At 46.2% G+C, this 21,344-nt stretch overlaps 1 protein-coding gene across 2 annotated transcripts; it reads right to left on the bottom strand.

Moving 5' to 3' along the window:
* Positions 1–1,040: 1,040 nt before the first annotated feature.
* Positions 1,041–20,996, bottom strand: LOC149334773 (tRNA selenocysteine 1-associated protein 1-like). Of its 2 annotated transcripts, none has more exons than XM_089551393.1 (7): positions 20,746–20,996; positions 20,205–20,302; positions 17,605–17,704; positions 15,932–16,056; positions 10,158–10,264; positions 9,943–10,090; positions 1,041–1,845 (listed from the first exon to the last, which is right to left on the bottom strand). In XM_089551393.1, exons 1-7 carry the CDS (start codon positions 20,779–20,781, stop codon positions 1,773–1,775), a joined length of 687 nt encoding a protein of 228 aa, XP_089407519.1. In that variant the 5' UTR covers positions 20,782–20,996; the 3' UTR covers positions 1,041–1,772. The 2 variants fall into 2 exon arrangements, with proteins under 2 accessions (XP_089407519.1, XP_089407520.1); XM_089551394.1 differs by having other exon boundaries at positions 15,944–16,056.
* Positions 20,997–21,344: the final 348 nt, after the last annotated feature.

The following is a 21,344-nucleotide window of genomic DNA, read 5'->3' as shown; positions in this document are numbered from 1 at the left end:
GCATTGATGCGCTGCCTGCATTTCACCAACTTGAAAATCGTCGATGAAGCTACCCATCCACACCCCAGGCTATGGAAGCTGTGGCCAGTTATCACAAGGCTGAACAAGGGTGCTGCCTATGTGCCAGGATGTGTCCGTTGATGAGAGCCTCTTGCTTTTCAAGGGAAGATTAGCATGAAAGCAATATCTTCTGCTCAAACGTACAAGATTTGGCCTCAAATTCTTTCTATTGTGTGAATCTTTAAGTGATTATATCTGCAACTTGATAGTCTACACTGGCAAGGGGACAGCAGAGTACCAAGGTGGTGATGGACCTTATGGAACCCTTTCTTGAAAAGGGGTACACCTTGACGGTTGACACTCCCAGAACTGGCCGATATTCTTCTTAAGTGCGCTTTTCAGTTGTGTTACCGCGATTTGCATCAAATGAATACTTCCAATTTCAGTACGTTTTGACCCATTACCACGGCATACATTGAGGAAAAGCCTCCCTCAGTTTTTTTTTCTTTTGCGAATTCGAACCAGAAATCAATTATATATATTTTCAGAATTAAAACTGCATGCCAAAAAATTGCGACAGCTTAAAAAATTTGGGAATTTTGTTACGTTTTTCGGGAGTTGCATTGGCGGTTAAAGGGTTAAACTTAACATCATGCAATTCACACCGCAGGCAGTCATCAGCTACAAATGTGAAACAAAGCATACAGTAGCTGACCTATCTACGAGGCAGAAAATTTTTTAGTTTCGCCGTGCAGTTGATGCGAGATAGCCTAAGTCACATATGTGCCATAAAACACAACAAAGCCATCCAAAGCACCACATTGTCAATGGCACAGTTCACTTTTTCAGACTGCTAGGCTTTTCACACTTTTTCCCATCCCTTTCAGATAAAAAAAAATGTATATATCTATATATATATATATATATATATATATATATATATACACACACACACACACACACACACACACACACACACACACACACTTGACGCTTGCTATTAAGTTATACGACTTCAAAGCAGCACAGCTGGACACAAATTAAGCTGAACAGGGTAGTTTTATTTAAGTGCCACAAAACAACATTGTAAAGAAAAATACAAATGGTCAGAGTGATCTACATGAAACACCTGCAGTCAGTATGTCTATTCCAGCATTTAAAATTGAGTACACAATGTTCACACCCTAATCAATGATGAGAAAGAGAAAGAAGCGACAAATGATGCTGCGAGTTTTTGTACTACGCAACCAAACTGAAGAGTAAACTCAATTAAAAGTCAGTGTTTAAATAGACAGTGTCTCCATTCCGTTAGAATCACCACCACATACCCACAAACAGGGCCTAACCAGCTCTCGCAAACTGGCTCCCACAAAATGTATGCGATTACTTGAAATAAACATTGTTTTTAGATGCCTTGGCCGCCTTAAATACCATGTGCAGTGGGTCTTTGTTAACCTGCCTCGTTTAAATCGTACTTACATTATATTAAGAAGATTTCTAGCTGCATAATTTAGACAACTTTCTGGTTCCCTTCAAATCCAAATCGCAGAGTCAACTGTATTTGTTGGCATAAAAGATGTGGAAGCATGTTTATGACAAAAATTTTTATGATCTAGATGGTTCAGTCATTAAGTGTTCATATGTACAGCTACAGTATGGCTCCCAAAAACATTTATTAAAAGCACAAACAGGCATCCAATGCACACAAGGCTCTTGAAACTTTTGTGCAGGGGGTCTGTAATCCTGACAGCCAGCAGAACACTCCTCCGCTCCTAGTAGTAGTTTGACGACTGGCTACGGTAATAGACTTGCTGACCACCACCACCACCTCCGCCGGTAGCAGCCCTGAAGACAGACGCAGCAACAAAGGTCAAACAATAGCATTCACTACAATGGGCTTCGCAATAGCTTTTGTCAGATAACTTCATAACGAACACAGAAACAAAGAATTACCAGATACAACAAAGGTCCAGGTTTCTACAACAAAATAGAAAAGGCGTGCAAGGTACCGGTTATAGCAAGTTTTTTTCCACTATCGTGGTTCAAAATAAGTAAACAAGCAAAGAAAAGCTCAAAGAAATGTAATCGTTTGAATTGCCTATGCTTGTAGCACTCCGGTGCCATCTACTGGCAGCAAAAAACTGCGATCACCAGCACGTGACTAAACCGTTTGTCACTTTGGCACACAAATCGGCACCTCCAAGCAGGAACTTCATTTGCAGGAAGAACGACTGTGTGCAAAAGCCCATGCTTTCTAATGCTCTCAAGTGCCACCAAAGCAAAGTAATGCTATTTTTTTTAACAAACTGTACTGTGCACTTCTACTAGCGTTCCTTGAGTTATAAACTATGTGCATTTTTCTTTCGATGCCACATACTGTAAGGTACAGTTTCACAAGTTTACAGCAGGCTGCAGATTCAAAGACAGCGCTTCTTTGTAACCTTGTGTTCTCGGCGCTTAAGAATCTTTTGCTTGAGCTTTCCCACAGATTTGTCTCTACAAATTTCAGTGCCTGCTTCTAAACGAGTAACTGATGTAATCAATGCGTTCCACTTTGAAACTTATATCTTTACCCGAGGTTCAACTGTACGTCCTGGTGTCACAGGCTCTCATTCTTCCTTTCGCACTGAGCGTATGATTTCTCAGAAAAAAATGCAGTGTTCCCAATGGTCAATCAAAGACATAACCTCGTTTTCACCCAGACAAACGAAGCCAACCAATGGTGGCTATTTCATCTTCAGTGATGCAACAGAAGTCACAAAAACAATGTAAAACTGCAAGAAAACGCAATGCAAGAAACGCAAGAAAACGCCAACAAAAGTTGCCAGGAAATGTAGCATATATTCTTATTGAGACAGTCTACTCTCAGACGACGACTACAAAAACAGAAATGAGGCTAACCAATGGTGGCCATTTCATCTTCAGTGATGCAAAAGAAATCACAAAAGCAATGTAAAACTGAAGAAATGCAAGAAAACGCCAACAAAAGTTGCCAGGAAATGTAGCATATATTCTTATTGAGACAGTCTACTCTCAGACGACGACTACAAAAGCAGAAATGAGGCTAACCAATGGTGGCCATTTCATCTTCAGTGATGCAAAAGAAATCACAAAAGCAATGTAAAACTGAAGAAATGCAAGAAAACGCCAACAAAAGTTGCCAGGAAATGTAGCATATATTCTTATTGAGACAGTCTACTCTCAGACGACGACTACAAAAGCAGAAATGAGGCTAACCAATGGTGGCCATTTCATCTTCAGTGATGCAAAAGAAATCACAAAAGCAATGTAAAACTGAAGAAATGCAAGAAAACGCCAACAAAAGTTGCCAGGAAATGTAGCATATATTCTTATTGAGACAGTCTACTCTCAGACGACGACTACAAAAGCAGAAATGAGGCTAACCAATGGTGGCCATTTCATCTTCAGTGATGCAAAAGAAATCACAAAAGCAATGTAAAACTGAAGAAATGCAAGAAAACGCCAACAAAAGTTGCCAGGAAATGTAGCATATATTCTTATTGAGACAGTCTACTCTCAGACGACGACTACAAAAGCAGAAATGAGGCTAACCAATGGTGGCCATTTCATCTTCAGTGATGCAAAAGAAATCACAAAAGCAATGTAAAACTGAAGAAATGCAAGAAAACGCCAACAAAAGTTGCCAGGAAATGTAGCATATATTCTTATTGAGACAGTCTACTCTCAGACGACGACTACAAAAGCAGAAATGAGGCTAACCAATGGTGGCCATTTCATCTTCAGTGATGCAAAAGAAATCATAAAAGCAATGTAAAACTGAAGAAATGCAAGAAAACGCCAACAAAAGTTGCCAGGAAATGTAGCATATATTCTTACTGAGACAGTCTACTCTCAGACGACGACTACAAAAGCAGAAATGAGGCTAACCAATGGTGGCCATTTCATCTTCAGTGATGCAAAAGAAATCACAAAAGCAATGTAAAACTGAAGAAATGCAAGAAAACGCCAACAAAAGTTGCCAGGAAATGTAGCATATATTCTTATTGAGACAGTCTACTCTCAGACGACGACTACAAAAACAGAAATGAGGCTAACCAATGGTGGCCATTTCATCTTCAGTGATGCAAAATAAATCACAAAACAATGTAAAACTGAAGAAATGCAAGAAAACGCCAACAAAAGTTGCCAGGAAATGTAGCATATATTCTTATTGAGACAGTCTACTCTCAGACGACGACTACAAAAACAGAAATGAGGCTAACCAATGGTGGCCATTTCATCTTCAGTGATGCAAAAGAAATCACAAAAGCAATGTAAAACTGAAGAAATGCAAGAAAACGCCAACAAAAGTTGCCAGGAAATGTAGCATATATTCTTATTGAGACAGTCTACTCTCAGACGACGACTACAAAAGCAGAAATGAGGCTAACCAATGGTGGCTATTTCATCTTCAGTGATGCAAAAGAAATCACAAAAGCAATGTAAAACTGAAGAAATGCAAGAAAACGCCAACAAAAGTTGCCAGGAAATGTAGCATATATTCTTATTGAGACAGTCTACTCTCAGACGACGACTACAAAAGCAGAAATGAGGCTAACCAATGGTGGCCATTTCATCTTCAGTGATGCAAAAGAAATCACAAAAGCAATGTAAAACTGAAGAAATGCAAGAAAACGCCAACAAAAGTTGCCAGGAAATGTAGCATATATTCTTAGTGAGAAAGTCTACTCTCAGACGACGACTACAAAAGCAGAAATGAGGCTAACCAATGGTGGCTATTTCATCTTCAGTGATGCAAAAGAAATCACAAAAGCAATGTAAAACTGAAGAAATGCAAGAAAACGCCAACAAAAGTTGCCAGGAAATTTAGCATATATTCTTAAATGGATCGTCTACTATCGGACGACGAGTAGAAGAATACAAACGAAGCCGAGCAATGGTGGCCATTTCATCTTCAGTGATGCAACAGAAATCAAAAATAGTGTAAAATGAAGGGGCAATCTACTATCGGATGACGAGTATAAAAATTTAAATGAAGCCAACCAAAGTCCACAAAAAACAAAAGCACAGCTCCACAACCACCGCCCTTTATTTCATAAGAAAAAAGTCAGTCAGCTTAGCTTGCCTCTTCTTCTGCACCATAAAGTTCATTAAGCTGTCCTTAAGCTTTTTGATGGTATCCAAATGAGAAAGGCCAGTGCCTTCCAACGAATGACGCTGAATGCGGATGGAAGTTGGGCCGCAGCGCATGGCGGCTGGGTCTCTTCGCCAGAATCTTCACCACTGCTCGGGTCCGCTTCTTCGGTATCAGTGATGTCAGCCACAATCTCAGCACCAGCACGATTCGCAATGGCTGGCACGTCGTCGTCAGCACAGACAAAATCTTGTGCTCATGTTGAGCCATCTGGGACGGCACCTGCGAACGCTGAGAGCTCACGAAACTCGCTGTCCAGGCATCTAGCACCGCCGTCTGAAGACACCACAAGCCCTGCTTTGCGGAAGCAGTTCATGACTATGCTTTGCTTCACGTCATTCCAAGCACCAGCCAGCATCTGTATGGCTGCGAGGAGGTCCACCTTGAGTTCGTTTCTCAACCGAAGGTTAATTAGGAGCCTTTGCACCAGTTGCTGTCCGTAACCAGCCTTAAATGCCTTCACTATGCCCTGATCGAGAAGTTGCAGTTTCGCCTCTGTATTTGGAGGCAGAAATTTGATGATCTGCTTCAACTGGCAGACGTGATGGGCAGAACAGTTGTCGAGAAGAAGACAAACCTTGCGGCCTGACTTCTCGAGTTCGGCACCCCACGTTCGGAGCCACTCGGTGAAAAGATCACGTGTCATCTAAGCCTTCTTATTAAATGCATGCCGAACCGGGAGGCCTTTTGTGTTTTTGAAACAGCGTGGCGACCTGCTTTTGCCGATAACCAGTGGCCGCAGTTTGCATGACCCATACATATTTGCAGCGAACAAAATCGAGACTCTAACTTTGCTGTTCTTTCCACCAAGGCATGCACTGCCCTTCAGGTACAGAGTTATTTGGCAGCATTTGCCAAAACAATGGTGTCTCATCTGCATTGAATATTTGTGACGGCGAAACGCTATCGCAAACCTCTGACGACTCTTCCGACATCCACTTCTCTGTGTGAATACTACTGGTCGCCTCGCTTTCACCCGAGAGCATCTCTCCGACGATGCTTTAGCGATTCTTAAAACGCTGCTGCCAACCACCGCTACCAGTGAAATTCTCTATTCGGAAGGCTACAGTAAACCATTTCCCTTTTTCCATGAGCATCAGGCCATCGACAGGGGTGTTTAAGGTATGTGTCTCTAAGAATTAGGTGTACAAAGCTTTCTCGACCTTGTCGTAGGTCGGAGCACGCGTACGACATGCTCCAGGGCAACTGGATTGTGCTGCCTCCAACTTCACATCGGCTCTGTTCTTCAGGATTGTACTCAGTGTGTTGTGAGAAATTCTGAATGCATCGGCGACAAACTGCTTCTTCTCACCGGCCCCCACCCGTCGAATGATGTCAGACTTAGCTGCCAAGTCCCAGTTCTCGCATTTTTTCGCCTTCATGGTTCCCAAAAACGCAACCAAAGCAAGAACGCATGGCAACCCACAAGTCACAAGTGAATTCACATTGGCCTTGCAAACAAAGCAAAAAGAACTACACCACACCGCAATCAGTGCCACACCAGTCGTCACATGCACAAGCAGCACCAATAGCAGTAACAGCTAAAATGGCCAAAATGCTGACGATGGCTAGCTGACATCACTTGTTTTGGCTACGCCAGCGGAGTCAGCCAACCAGCATGCGACAATCGGGTGCCTGCGGCCAGAACGGTTTCCCTCTTCCCAGCTCCTTACATGCCCCTATGGCCATTCCCATTTACTTTCACACACCCCACAAAGTTCCCATCACGTGGCTTTTACTTGTGCAGCTCCGTGCGAAGCTGTCCAAGGACATGCAAGGCGCGCACCGATGGGAGAAGCCCACTTCCAAAGTGGGGTGTACTGGGAGAAGCGCACTTGCGCAGGCGCGGTGTGGCACGGAGTTCGATATTGCCACCATACGCACCAATCAGTGGCGCCGTACCGTGCCCAAACTGTTTCAGCTGGAACTTGCCATGCCTTGGGCATTCGAGGTGCTCGAAGATTGCCTCCTTCCTCGCTCGAACTCCCTGCTGTCTGGCACGCCCATCTTGTCTAATTAAACCTGGGCTGTGCTCTTCAACCGTTTGTCGGTGACATATCCGGTGGAGCAGCTGGGTAGCGTCCCATGTACTCCAACTGCGAGGACACTCTTGACGCCTGTTCTCCACGCGTGGACTCAACACCCGTCCACAAAGCGAGCCGCCGTCTGCGAGGCCTACAACCGGAGTTCGGTCAACTGAAAGCGCCGGTAGGAGCGGTAAGAGCCATGATATCCACCATGGCTAGCCAGATGACTCAGCATTCCGGGAATGCCCAGTCATTTGTCCTTCACGCACCTCGGTCACCGCCACCGTTCCACTGGGACAGGTTCGAGGACGTCGAAGACTGGTTGGCCAGCTTTGACCGAGTGGCGGGGTTCTCATGCACTGCAGGACTCGGCCAAAACATGGTTCGAGAATCACGAAGCTTCCTTTACCACCTGGGAGGTTTTTCGTCAAGAGCTGCTAGCAACATTTACCACAAGCGAAAGAAAAGAGAAGGCTGAAATTGCCCTGCACTCGAGATCACAGCAGTCAAACGAGAGTGTCGCGATGTTCATCGAGGACATGACGCGACTGTTCAATCGGGCCGACCCTGCTATGCCCGAGGCCAAGAAAGTACGCCACTTAATGCGCAGCGTAAAAGAGCAGCTGTTTGCCAGACTGGTCCGTGACCTGCCAAGAACAGTGGCCGACTTTACAAGGGAGACAATGGGTATCGAGCACTCTCTGCAGGAACAGGGAGCACACTACGGACGTCAGGCTACTGTAGCAGCCGCTTCCCAGTACACACCTACGTCGCTGCCCGCCGAGGAGCTTCGGGAGCTTGTGAGAAGCCTTGTGCGCGAGGAACTGGCGAAACTTCGCTTTGAAGCTCCACAGGCCACTGTTGCTGCCGTAACGGACGTGGTCCGTGACGAAATGCGACGAGCTGTGCAGCCGCCCCAAGCTCCAAACCCGGCGCCCTCCGTTATGATGTACAGCGACGCACTACGGAGTCCTGGGCCAGCGATGCAAGCCTTTTCCCCCTTCGCTCCTGTGCCTGTTCCATCTCTGCAGCACCCAACCGCAGCAGTACCCTCCGTGCTGCAGGAGTCCAGGCCCCCCATGAACAAAGCGGACGTGTGGTGTACGGCAAACAATCGGCCGCTCTGATACTACTGCAGGGAGCCAGGCCATATCCACCGTCACTGCCCCTACTGCAGAATGGGTTTAAGGGGGGTTTTCACCTGATGCACCTCAACTGTGCTACGGTGAAAGACCACAGGATATCAAACTGTACCTGGCTGATAATGTGCAGTCCTCGACCTTGCAGCGACGCGAGTCCTGATCGCCATCCCCAAGGCGGTTTCCTTCGCCCAGCCGCCCATCATCCTCTGGCCAGTTTAGAGGTGCGTCCCATATTGGGAAAACTGAAGACAGCGTCCTCCGGTGGTAAGGGCCGCCGCCACTGGACCGTGTCAAGAGCCTCCACCTGAAGATTCGCCGTGACGCTCCGACCGACGACCACCTGACCCAACGACCTCAACGACGCGCTGCGACCGACTGGTTTCCGCCGAAATTCCGGTATCCGCCGACAACCATGACGTTACCGCACTCGCGGATACCGGCGCCGATTTTTCTGAAATGAGCAGTCGGTCAGCCACGGCCCTGAGGAAGGTTCTGACCCCTTGGTCTGGGCCACAGATCTCGACAGCTGGTGGCCATGTCGTAACTCCGATTGGTGTCTGCACTTTGCGAATCCAGATCCGAGGTGTTACTTTCCCTCGTTGCTTTGCTGCATTACCGGAGTGCTTCAAGGACCTCATACTCGGTTTGGATTTCCTTCAGGAGTACGGTGCCGTCATCAGCCTTCAGGAGCTAATCATGTCGTTTTCCACCCAAGGCCCTGTCAACGACGATACCATGCCACGCAGGGCTAAGTTGTGCGTCTCTGACAACCAAGTGTTGATCCCGTCAAGAGCCAGCATGTTTGTTATCGTAGAGTGTGATAACAGCCCCAGCACTCATGGCATCGCTGAAACCAACATCTCGCTGCTCCTGGGTCGGCAAGTCTGTGTAGCTCGTGGAATTACTGAATCGAACTGTGGCCAAACCGAACTTTTGGTTCTGAACCTCAGCGTTTGCATGGCAAGTTCCAGCTAAGACAGTTCGGCCACGGTACGGCGCCGTACGAACCGATCAGTGGCGCCGTGAGATGGCCCAAGTTGGTCCACTGCTCGTCCCTTCGATGATCATTGCCCCCACCGCACATGGTACAACCCAACAAATCGTTCACCACATCGACACTGACAACTGCGTATGCTGCTGACTATCAATGCGGAAGAGGTTTGGTTTATGGGGTTTAACGTCCCAAAGCGATTAAGGCTATGAGAGGCGCCGTAGTGGAGGGCTCCGGAAATTTCGACCACCTGGGGTTCTTTAACGTGCACTGACAACGCACAGTACACGGGCCTCTAGAATTTCATCTCCAAAGAAATTCAACCGCCGTGGCCGGGATCGAGCCTGCGTCTTTCGGGTCAGCAGCCGAGCACTATAACCACTGAGCCACTGCGGCGGCTTAAAAAAACTAACACCCCACGGCTCAGAAACGAACACCAGTCTTCTCGTGGACCTGCCAACACACAACTCGGCACTTGAAAGCCACACTGCATCGATCCTCAGGCCAACTGCCAAAAATGCACTCTGGAAAGCAGCAAACTGCCCAGCAGTGATTCCAGAGCAAGAAGAGAAACTGCATTTCCTCAGTGATTGAATGTCAACTCACCTGCGGGGGTTGGCGACGCCCACACGGATGGGTTTGGAGCCCACCAGCATGGAATGCTGCATGTCCACCAGGGCCTCCTGGTACTCGCCCTCGTCATTGAAGCGGACAAAGCCAAAGCCCTTGCTCAGGCCCGTGGGGTCCAGCACCACTGCACCAGCAACCTCACTTGCCCAATGCACACCGGCAGGCGACTCAGGGCACAGCACAACACATACCTTTGGCAGCTCTGACCGATGGGTAGCGCTGCGAGAACACCTGGTAGAGCAGTGTGTCATCGACGTCCGAAGAGAGGTCGCCCACAAACATGGACAACTCGTTCGACCTGCACGCAAAAACCACGGTTAAATGCCGCAGCTGCACACAGACCACACTCATTCCAGGGCAGGTCCAACTTTGCTCTAACCAAACAAGGCTGGCATACGGTGATCAAAGACCTGCGTGTCATTGTGACAAAAAGTGACCTCGACGATACAATCTCGTGGGGTCACAAAAATATTTGTAGCATAAAAAAAAATTAACGACATCCACGAACTGAGCCATGTGAAATGCATTCACGCAAATTTATTTATGGAACAAAACAGAGAGAGGGGAAGGAATTTTAATGAGAGGAAAGGTCAGCCGGTGGCAACATGGCCCTGGCCTGCTACTCCACACAGGGGAAAGGGAAGGGGAGGAAAAGGAAAGTGCGAATGAAGGCTGATGATGGCATAATACAATGAGTTTCGCGGGTGATGTCTACACACACACACACACACACCACACTGGCTGGCACTCGCATCGCGGTGAATAGATGCACGTGAAATTCGTCCAGAACACGCCTACCGACGCATGTCATTAACACATACTGAAGTAGGGGCTCCAGGAAAGCACAAATGTGCACTCTCACGCATGTCAGACAATAATCTGAGTAAACCGTGTAAACTGTGTAGGCAGTGCGCAGGCGCTCACAAACGGATGGATTAAAAGATGAAAACTGGAATTAGTAACACAGGTCTTTATATGAAAAAAAAAAAGAAAGCAATCTTTATGTGAAAGGGCTCAAAGCAAGATCGGAATGTATTGCACGGTGGTAGTGGGTAAACCATTCCAGGGCTTTGGCAACACAGCCTTATCGCCTCAACGAAGTAAGTTAGCCTTCCTTCGTAGCCGTAGGGCTGCGCTTGGGTGGATGTCAATGACTAATTACTCCCTTTACAAATTTACTCCACCTTGTGGGGTTCCCCTAAACATTTGACTAACTCAGTTCCCACTTCAATTTATTGATCAATTCACTCTCACCCTACCATAAGCTTGCTGTCCAAGTTAGCTCAATTGGTAGAGTGACTGCTCCTGAGAAGCGGTGGTGCTGGGTTCGAACTCCGGACCAGGACGAATTTTTCTTTAACTACGAAGTTTTTAAGAAAGCTGTTTAGCTTTCCTTTGTAGTTTTATGGCTGCGGTAGGGTGGATGTCAATGAGTAATTACTCCCTTATTACAACGAAGTAAGTAAGCTAAGTAAGTACATAAAGTAAGTAAGTTTGTAAGTAAAGTAAGTTAGTAAGTAAAGTGAATAAATAAAGTAAAAGTGCTTTATTTTTCCGTTAGCAATATAAATTTGAGAATGGTCAGGTTTGCGGAAAAAGCTACAGAAGCAGCTTGACAAGTCCTGAACATTCTGAAAAAAAAATAAAAGGGCAGCGATGGCATAGAGGTAGAGCATCCATCTCGTGTGCAAGAGGACCGGGGTACAAATCCGGTGCCACGCATTCTCCGCTGGGTTAAGAAAAAAAAAAACAACCCACGTGTCGATGGAAGTGCATAACCAGGCCTGGAGTGTGGCCTGATCTCTGTGAACAGAACTGACAACGCACTTCCTCACCAGAAGAGGATTTGGCCACCCTGGGGTAGTACTTGGCCCCAACCTTCTATGAATAAACCAATTAACCCTCTCCCCTCACTGGCCGCAACTGGCGAAGGACAGGGTTAACTACTGCCTACTGCCCTCTATAGTCTAATACAACTACTGCCCTCTATAGTCTAATACAACTTAAGAACACAGTGGCTTTTCCCCATCAAAGGACCACCCTCCAGCCAATGGCGTCAGCCGATTCTCATGGCCCTGCTAGTGTGACAAAGCAGGGAGTGGTAGATGAAAAGAGACAATCCCTGCCATCTAAGGTCGGGGATAGCACCAGAATGGAAGCTTGGGCAAGTTGGTGACGGTACACTTGCCACATAGCACTTAACAGACACGGACACAGGGAGACAACCAGGATGGGCGCTGTTTGTCTCCATCCTGTCCCGTTTGCCTCCCTGTGTCCGTGCCTGTTTAGCGCTATGTGGCAAGAGGATAGCACCCTTCTCCATTGTGGCACCACTCCCTGCATTGTCACGCTAGCAGAGTCACGAGAATTGGCCAACACCACTGGCTGGAAGGAGGCCTTTGACAAAGAAAAGCCACTGCGTTCTTGCGTTGAATCCAACTATAGAGTGGAAAATCCGGAGTAACGCAAAATTGGGCTGGATGAGTGTGACTTGTCGTTGGTGACATTTGTTACCACCCCTCACCCCCCCCCCCCCCCCCCCCCCCCCCCCCCACCACAGCTTTCGCCTGGCACAGAGAGTACCGTATTTACTCGCGCAATTACCCCCCCCCCCCACCCCAACCCCCTTTTGTCTTTGAGAACTTACCATTTTTTTTAAGCATTAGCTTTTCTTAGTGCGTTAATCAGTTTCACAGTGCCCGTAGCATAGCTCTTGGCAGCATGTCAAGATGCTGAGCGCCGATAACATTACAGTGCATTCATCTTTTAATGAGAGCTCCCGCGGGGGTGGCGCACTCAGCGAACTTGGCAGAGTAGTACGACACTGTGTGCCTTGGACAGGACACTGCTGCAGTGGCATGCTTGCCACACCACTATGCACCTGGCTGCACCAGTGTATACTTAGAAAGTCTGCGAGCACTTGAACACCGGAGAGGAGTTTATCTTACACAGGATGTCCCAGCTAACTTTAGCCAGGGTTTAAAAATATGCTGCGGAACTCTAAGACGACGCAACCTAACATATGTTGCTGGCTATAGTACTGTATTTTCCGATGTATAAGACGCAGTTTTTTTTTTCAAAAATCTCTCTGGTGCGTTCTATACAAGGGTGCGTCTGAGATGCTAATTTTTTTTTTTTTTTTTCCGAGTTCAGAAATTACTCAAGTTCATGTTCAAGCTTTTTTCACCAAAATCAATACTGGGCCGCCATGCGCAACTTTTTTAGGTGAACTTTATCATGAAACGACGGGAATGACGACTTCCGGGATCACAAATACATGGCCGTTTCGGAGGCCCCAAGCAAAAGTAATGTGAAATGCCAAAAGATGTCAACAATCGCGCTTCTCGCCATTGTCAAGACAAGCCAGCGTTCTTTTTTAGTCACCTTTTGCAACTTTGTTTGCTCCGTGTACGCAGTGCGAAGAGCATGTTTCAGCCGCGTTGCCTCCAGAAATGGGCGAACTTTTTGATAGTGCATCCGAAGATGAAGGCTTCGAAGGTTTTAAGTAGAAATAAAATGTTATGGACGTAAGGAGAGTTCTTTCGTTTTTCTTTCTTTCTGCTAAAATGTGGGAGGAGAGGAGGAGAGAAAGGTCTGCAACTGCACAGGAGCTATGTGAATGACAGGTAAGCAAGCATGGGTTCGCGAAAGTAGTATGTACCGAGGAGCACACTGCGGACATCATTCCTTGACCTGTTAGCTGTTAGAGCTTTGGGGGTGGGGGAGGAGGTTTGAAATCAATCTTTTTCTTCCTTTTTTTTTGTCACGTGAGGACTGAGTTTGGTGACTTCATATTCGGAAGTGATTCATACACTGTACGTTAATAACGAAATGACAGCATCAAAGTTGCTGCTGTCGTTGCTATGTGTTTGCAAGGTACGAGCATGGCCAAGATATTGCAAAGAACATTTCATGGGCTTCAAATTTTCTCGCGCATTCCGTACAGAAGATGCGATGGTTGAGTGGGCTCACACGCGAGCGCACCAGTGGCATGCGATAACATTTGTCTAAAATACTTCCTAGTTTTCGCAAGGTAAGGCGTGACAGGAGTTTGTTTACCGAAGCATGCTCTGCAATATTATTGCTGGGACTGTAAACACAGACCACATAATACGAGGCACTGTTCACTGTTGAAGAGTCCGCTGTAATAAAGGGTGGACCAGAATGTTGGCAGCCTCCAGATTTGGTCTATTCTGTCAAATGCATGTAGCAACTGAATTACGGTACACAAAGTCAAGTCAGTGGCAGAGACAGGTAGAACACCCAGATAGGGCAGACTGGTATGTTATATCCGAACGTCAGTTGTAATGTCATTGCACTACATAAAGCCATCCTGGTTTGCTCAGTACAATCCACTGCCCCTTATAGGCGATGGGGTCATGATGGAGCTCAAGAGTTTTTCTTCAGCTGTGATGTCTCTAAGAAAGCTAGCTGTACAGTTTTTCTTCGTACCCGTTCGGTTGCGCGGATGCCAATGAGCATTCTAACCGCTCGCACACGATTGAAATGAGGGGCTCCATTAGGGGTAAGTGTGCACTAAGGCTGGCCACACTCCTGCCTCCAGCAATGATGACATGTGTGCTTTTCAGATCTACTAATCTGCTAAATGCGCACCAAATTCACTAATTCTTCTTGCCTTTACTTCTTGGTCTGTCTTCATGAGTTCAACCTGCATGTCATGCTTCCTTTTCGCTTCGTTCAAGCCTAATGCCTAAGGGGATGGCCCAACAGTCATGGCCAGACCACATTCGATAAACAATTTTTTTAGACCTTTTCCTTCCTAAACAGGAAGCAACTTTGTTAGGCTCGAAGCTGTCACAGCCTCCTAAGCTCAGTGCAATGACCTGAACAGAGTGCTTTATAACAGCTAAAAAACACCACAACTTTAGACAGGGACAAAGAATAGACAGACACCACAGCACTGTGGTGTTCTGAAAGTTGAGCTGTGTTTTTTTTTTAGCTGTTTTAGCTGTCATGAATTACCAACTAGCCCGAACAGCCACGCTTGCAGAGTGCTTTCCCAGGCAACCTGGCTTGTTACTGGGACAGCAGCCAAGTGATGCAATTTGTGCTGAACTTCCAGGTGCCATGGCGGCTTCTAACAATCTGAGCAGTGCAAGCACAGCACTGCCATAGTACCAGTCATGGAAAGCACCGTGAGCAACAGTGGCAAACACTCTGCGCAGCATTAAGGGGGGATGTGGGGATCAGATCGCAAAAATTGCGAAAAAAGTCGATTTTTGAAACGTACACTTTTTGGCATCTCCAAGACTGTTTCTATGCTGTACTGAAATATTTCACCCAAAAATAAACTTTAAGCGCTCCAAATATAAATATATTTGTCGGCATCTACACATAGACAGTGTGTGCTAGCTTACAACTTTCAGGCTTGTTTTCTCGAAAGTTTGTTTCGAGCTTAATACCTTTTTCGTGGAAAGCGTAGCACAGCAATGGGTGCAAGGATTTTTACCCAGTTTGTTTTGTTGCGATCACTGAAATGTGGTCTGCATCAAGACAGTCTCAGATTTACCATTTAGGCTCTCATGTTTTTATTACACGGCAATTAGAGCATGGTACATTCTAAACACAACAGAAGGTGCATATTGTGTCCTTTGTAAAAAAAAAAAGCAGAGAAGTTTAAAAAAAAATTAAGAGAGTCTTGATTTACACTACACTTCTTGGTAATTGTTAAAAAAAGCATTTACAGACCTGTAGCTTGTTTTTATGTCATGCTAGGCTTTCCACAAGCAAGCAATATGGGACAACATATAAACAATGATAAAAGGGAACCTACTGAAGATGTCATTGTGAAACTTTATATCCGATCGTTTGATGCTGTTTTAGGCCAGTCTGCCAAATCTCTAAGTCGAAAAATAGAAAAGTCGCCTTCGATCTCCTCATCCCCCCTTAAATGTGAAACCGGATCTAACAATAATGCAAACGAGAACAGGCACAGCGCCCTTACGAAGATCCGTACTGGGAATGGCCCCCGCTGGAGTAGCCGCCACCACCCGAGTAACCCTGCTGGTAGCCTCCTCCACCACCATTGCCAGAGTTGCTGTTGGCATGGTTCAGCCGGAACATCTTCGGCTGTGAGAAAAGGGGACACACCGGCTCATTTAATACACTCTGTGCTTCCTCGTCACTGCATCTTGTCCACTCTCGCTTGGTTTTTCGAGCACTTTAGCAAAGGCACCACCAAAAGCTGCTTGCACCATAGCAAATTTCTTTGCTGAAGGGGCCTACGAGATAGTCAGTTGGCGGCAAAGCTTCCTACGTGGGCGGACTACAATGGTTATCCTCGAAATGCGTGCCACTGTGAACACAATAGAGGTGCGTGTCCGACAGTCCACCAAGTAATTCAGTCTTGTGGAGGGACGTCACTTGACAATTCCACCCTCCGACTTTTTTTTTTTTTTTAATTAACCCCGCAACATTCAAGCTAAGCACTTGACATCACAGAGTTCCGTAAGCTGCATACCATTTGCCATGCCAAGCCTGCGCTTTCATCTGGAAAAGCAGCATCAAGCTGCGTGTGGCGCGCCTTACTGAAGGAGTGGCATGCACACTGGGTCCACGCCTATTCACCAAACTATGACCCAATGCAAAATACCCCTAAGGCCATGCCATTCTATGCAATAATATATGGCGCCTTCCGTTAGCATGCTCTGGTGAAAGTGCAGCTGCGCTATATTTGGCATTATCGGTCTCATCGTTCATGCATTAAAGTTGTTCTGTGTTTAAGGGGGGACGAGGGTCCTAAAACTAACTTTTTTATTTATGGCTTGAATGTCATGAAATCTTTCACACAGATGTAATTTTCTCTTCTGATTCCAAATATGTAATCACAATTGAGCTGGTTGTCTTAGATCTTACAAAGTCTAGAATGTAATTAGGTAATTTCTTACGCAGCTTTAATGAACTTTCTCATTGCATTTTGTAAATTTTATTTACATGAATTGAAGGCCAGAGAGTTCCCATACCCGATGACATTCTTCGTTTTTCTCTAAAGCCATGTCATCCTGATATACTCTGTTGAGAGTAAAAGGTTGCAGTATTTGACACTGCAACTGGTTAAGCTAATTGTAAATTGCTAGCTATACATGGCCTAAACAAAAAAAGTAAGAATGTCATCGGGTATGGGAATTCGCTGGCTATCAATTCACGTAATTAAAAGCAACAAAATGCAATGAGAAAGTTCAAGGCTGCGTAAGAAATTACCTAATTACACTCTAGAATTTAAGATAACTCTTGATCTAATACCACCAGCTCAATTATGACTATATTTTTTGGAATCAGAAGAGAAAAATACATATGTGTGCAAAATTTCATGAGATTTGAGCAACAAATAAAAAGGTCAGTTTTAAGACCCCCGTTCCCCCCTTAAATTATAGCTACAAACTTAACTCCATCCGTTAGACCGGCACAACTGCTAACAAAGGACCACAGGTGAAGCTTCACTTCACTTCTCTTCACTGCATGAAACAAACAGAGGACCCTTTCCAAGCTAGTGTGACAACATTCGCACCCTACGTGTGTATATAAGCTTGAAAAATGAGACACGCAGCCCGCTACTAATGAACACTCAGTACAAACAAAAAGGCTTCGACACAGATTCCCATGCACAGCTGCACGCACCTGCATTGCATTGGGAATTGGCTTCCCATTGCAGCGCAGCAAAGCCCTCTCAGCGGCCGCTTCATCACCAAAGTCCAGGAATCCGTACCCTCGAGGCAACCTGCTCGGAAGTGAGACAGAGCAAGAGTAAAGGTGCCCTCTGCTGCAAGAGGAACGAAGCATCCTTTCAACAGAGCAAAGTCCCACCCTCATATTCTGCACTCTCTATACGTGCCCCTTACCAATGGCTCGCAATGAAGGCCCAGCTTGTCGCTCAGTTTTAACAGCGGCCTCTTGACCCCAAACTAGACTTGTGACCAAACTAATGATGTGGAGAGTATTCTCTGCAAGGAAGATTGGTTCGGTTGGTTTATGGCATTTAACGTCCCAAAGTGACTAAGGCTATAGACCTTTTCAGGACCCCCGGAAAAACCAGTTTTCTGGGCTGTGCGGAGAACGTGGGGGAGCTTCGTGCCTAACTCTTTCCTGTACTACGAGCACAGCCCAGCGCACAATATGGCGGCGCCCATGGACCCCTTTTTGAAAAGGTCTATAAGAGACGCCGTAGTGGAGGGCTGCGGAAATTTCGACCACCTGGGGTTCTTTAACGTGCACTGACATCGCACAGTACACGGGCCTCTAGAATTTCTCTTCCAAAGAAATTCGACCGCCGCGGCCGGGATCGAACCCACGTCTTTCGGGTCAGTAGCCCAGCACCATAACCACTGAGCCACCGCGGCGGCGTGCAAGTTAGATTGTCTATGAATACATAATGCATGCCGCGATTTGCACTAACTGCGTTCAATTTAAAGGCATTAGCCTGACCAGCAGTGCAAGCACTATTGTGGCCAGTAGATAAAGGTCATTTTTAACCACAGCACCTGCGCATTTCTACAAAGTTAATTTTCGGGCAATATTTTCACAGAAAACTCCAAACACGTGGGAAGTAAATAACAGGTATTTGCAGAAGTGTGGGAATACACAAACTAAACACCGATGCCTAACACAATGAAAAACTTTCTGATCACACGGTGAAATTCAAGACTGTCTAGGTTCAGAACGTTGAGTTCTAACTTAAAACTTGCCCAATGTCAGCATTGCTTATCCTTAGACAAGACGATTTTTCACAAAGCTGTTAGCATTACTCTGAAACCCAGTGGTTCTGCTGGACATTAAGAATTCTGTCCGAATGCCCAAGGCTATTAAAGAAGCAGTCCATTCGAAGTTTTTTTTGTGTGTTGTTGCAAGAAGCTAAAAAAGCACGAACACCAAATTTTGGTGGCATGTCTTCATCTTTGCAGTGATGTGCAAGACATTATTATGCATCAACCGCCATGTGGTACCCGCCTAAAACCGCTAAATAATTTATAATCGAATTTTTCTGTCATGCTGTTTTGGTTTCAACAGCTCTGTGACGTTGAAGTTGTGTTTAGGTCCCACAAGGCATGCAAAAACAGCAATATAATCTTTTTCATTCATTGTCATTCCAGCTACTGAGGCAGGCAGGCTTTAGCACTGTAGTGAATTAAAACTGTGAGGCAGCGATTATATCTCACATTTTTTTTTTTCATGCCTCACGTGACCTACACGCAACTTGACGTCACAGCCACCGTTCGACTGTTGAAACTGAACAGTGTGAGAGAGAAATTGGATTATAAATTATTTAGCAAGCATAGGCAAATACCACATGACAATCCATGTATGCTAATGGCTTACACATCAATAAAAAAAATACATGCCCAAAAATTAGGTTCCTTTAACAATTGCCACTCGAATGACATCAACCTCAGCCCCTACTGTCTACTACAGCTCAACAAGAAGACCTCACATGCAATACAGCTTGCATACACTGACATCCATCACTCAAAACCATAATCTGCAGCCATGTAACAGCACAAGCAACACTGCATTCTTACCTGAGGCGCCCTGAGGGGCTGAACCGTGGAAACTAAGTGCCTGATCGGCACTCCCAAAAATTTTCGGTTTAGTTCAACCCTTTGGCGCCTTACGGGTTCGAAATTTACCCCATCCTGCAACGGAAAAACCGGCAACACCCCACTTAGTGATGTTCTGTCTCGGGAGCAGACGCGTGGGAAGTGTGTTTTGTGGTCATCAAGCACAAAGACTGCTCAGCAGCTCTAACCAAATGCGCCAAGACGCATCAACGAAACATTTAAAAACTGCCTCCTTCTAAGACCTGAAAACCCAAATGACCGACCTGTACTCGAGGTTCATGAATAACAATAGTAAGAAGGCATTGTGCAGTGCACAAAGTCACGCATACGTGCCTAGCTGCACGCGGCAACAAGCTAACGCTTTAGCGCTGGTGACACTTCGTTCGCTGTTCCCGCGCGAAGCCTGGTCAAATAGGCTGTGACCGGTCAAACCAGCATTTAGTTCAGTGATTACACGCTCGAAATGTCACTAAGCCTACTGAAGTAACCGCGACGGCACATCAGCAGCGCGGAAGTAGATAGGAGTCGAATTAACGCCAAACGGCACACACGAACGCATACCTTCCAGAGAGGTAAAAGATTGACCAAACAGGCTAAGAAACAAACAATGCGTTGCCAAGCTTGGCACTGACTGCGCCTGTAGTGGAGTCACGAAACAGGACTCACCCTGTAAGCCGGTTCCGGATGATCTTGACGTGAACCGGGTTCTCGCCCATCATGCTAAAAGCCTGCTGCAGAAAGTACTCGTCCATGGTGGGCTCCAACTGCGAGTTAGACACACGAGGCGAGAAACGCGCCAAACTCTCGTACAGTTTGCTAACGAATTGTGTTATTTACAGTATCAGCTAGCATGTGCAGGTCCCTCGTAACTGGCCGTAAACGGCGAGATTCAACATGTAAAGAGTCTGAACACAGTAACGGACAGCAAGCGACACAAATCTGTGTCAAGTCAGGCATGGAAAGTAAGCATGCATGCTGTTGCCGGGTTGGCAAGGGCCGACATATCGCTGCCGTGCGCTCCTCACTCGAGTTGCCAAAACGAACTCGAACTTAATCCAGTAACAGAAAATACACTGTTTTATCCCCAACTACTTACATGCATTCCAAAAAAAAAAAAGAAACAAGCCCGCATGACCACGGAAGTTCCCCGAACTTCGCAAACGCAGAACGCGCAGCATTTCAAGTTGCTACTGCGTGGATTACTCACGTCCCCCATCCAAAGCGTCGACGTTGCACCGGCCATTACGAATTGTGAATTCAACACACGGAGGACACCCGCGCAGCAGCTTGCGACAGTCTACGAAGGACAGCGTAAAACTACGGAACGGTCACCCGACAAGAGCGCGAAATAAGGTCCCGAAAAAACACGACGCCGTGACGACGTTCAGGATGCCTCACAAAGCGCCAAAGCAGAAAATGGAATCCACCGCTATCCAAACATGCACGTCACCGGAGCTCGGAGCATAACGATAACATGCCCACGTAGCTGCGAAACTCTCCAAAGGAGCAAAATCCGGAGGCTCTAGTGGAACAGAAAAATGACAATTAGCTGATCGTCGCGTCACCTATGAAAAGAAAAAGAAACTGTATATGAACTGCAACTTTCAAGATTAAGCATCGCATTTGCAGCATATGTCGCATGCAGTGCACTGACAACGCGATGGAACATCGCAACAAAGTCAATTAAATAGATAAAGTAAAACAACACTCGAATATGCAATTAAAATCTAAAAAAAAGCATTGCATTTTAGCGCTTCTCTCTTCTGATGTGAATAGATTTATGCGTGACATTCAGTCGAAAAGCGT

The sequence above is a fragment of the Amblyomma mixtum genome, chromosome 7, assembly GCF_055824585.1.
Source record: "Amblyomma mixtum isolate Tamu chromosome 7, ASM5582458v1, whole genome shotgun sequence".
Lineage (NCBI taxonomy): Eukaryota > Metazoa > Arthropoda > Arachnida > Ixodida > Ixodidae > Amblyomma > Amblyomma mixtum.
Note: the sequence above shows the minus strand (reverse complement) of the source record. Positions and strands in the feature narration are given on the sequence as shown.

What these genes read in the sequence shown, in the direction of transcription:
- LOC149334773 (XM_089551393.1), bottom strand. Translation starts at nt 20,781, where the DNA reads ATGGCCGGTGCAACGTCGACGCTTTGGATGGGGGAC. An exon ending in CAATTCCCAATGCAATGCAG is followed by an intron (nt 16,057 to 17,604) that starts GTGCGTGCAGCT and finishes CTTTTCTCACAG; the next exon opens with CCGAAGATGTTCCGGCTGAA. An exon ending in GGCGTCGCCAACCCCCGCAG is followed by an intron (nt 1,846 to 9,942) that starts GTGAGTTGACAT and finishes GTCTGTCTTCAG; the next exon opens with GGCTGCTACCGGCGGAGGTG.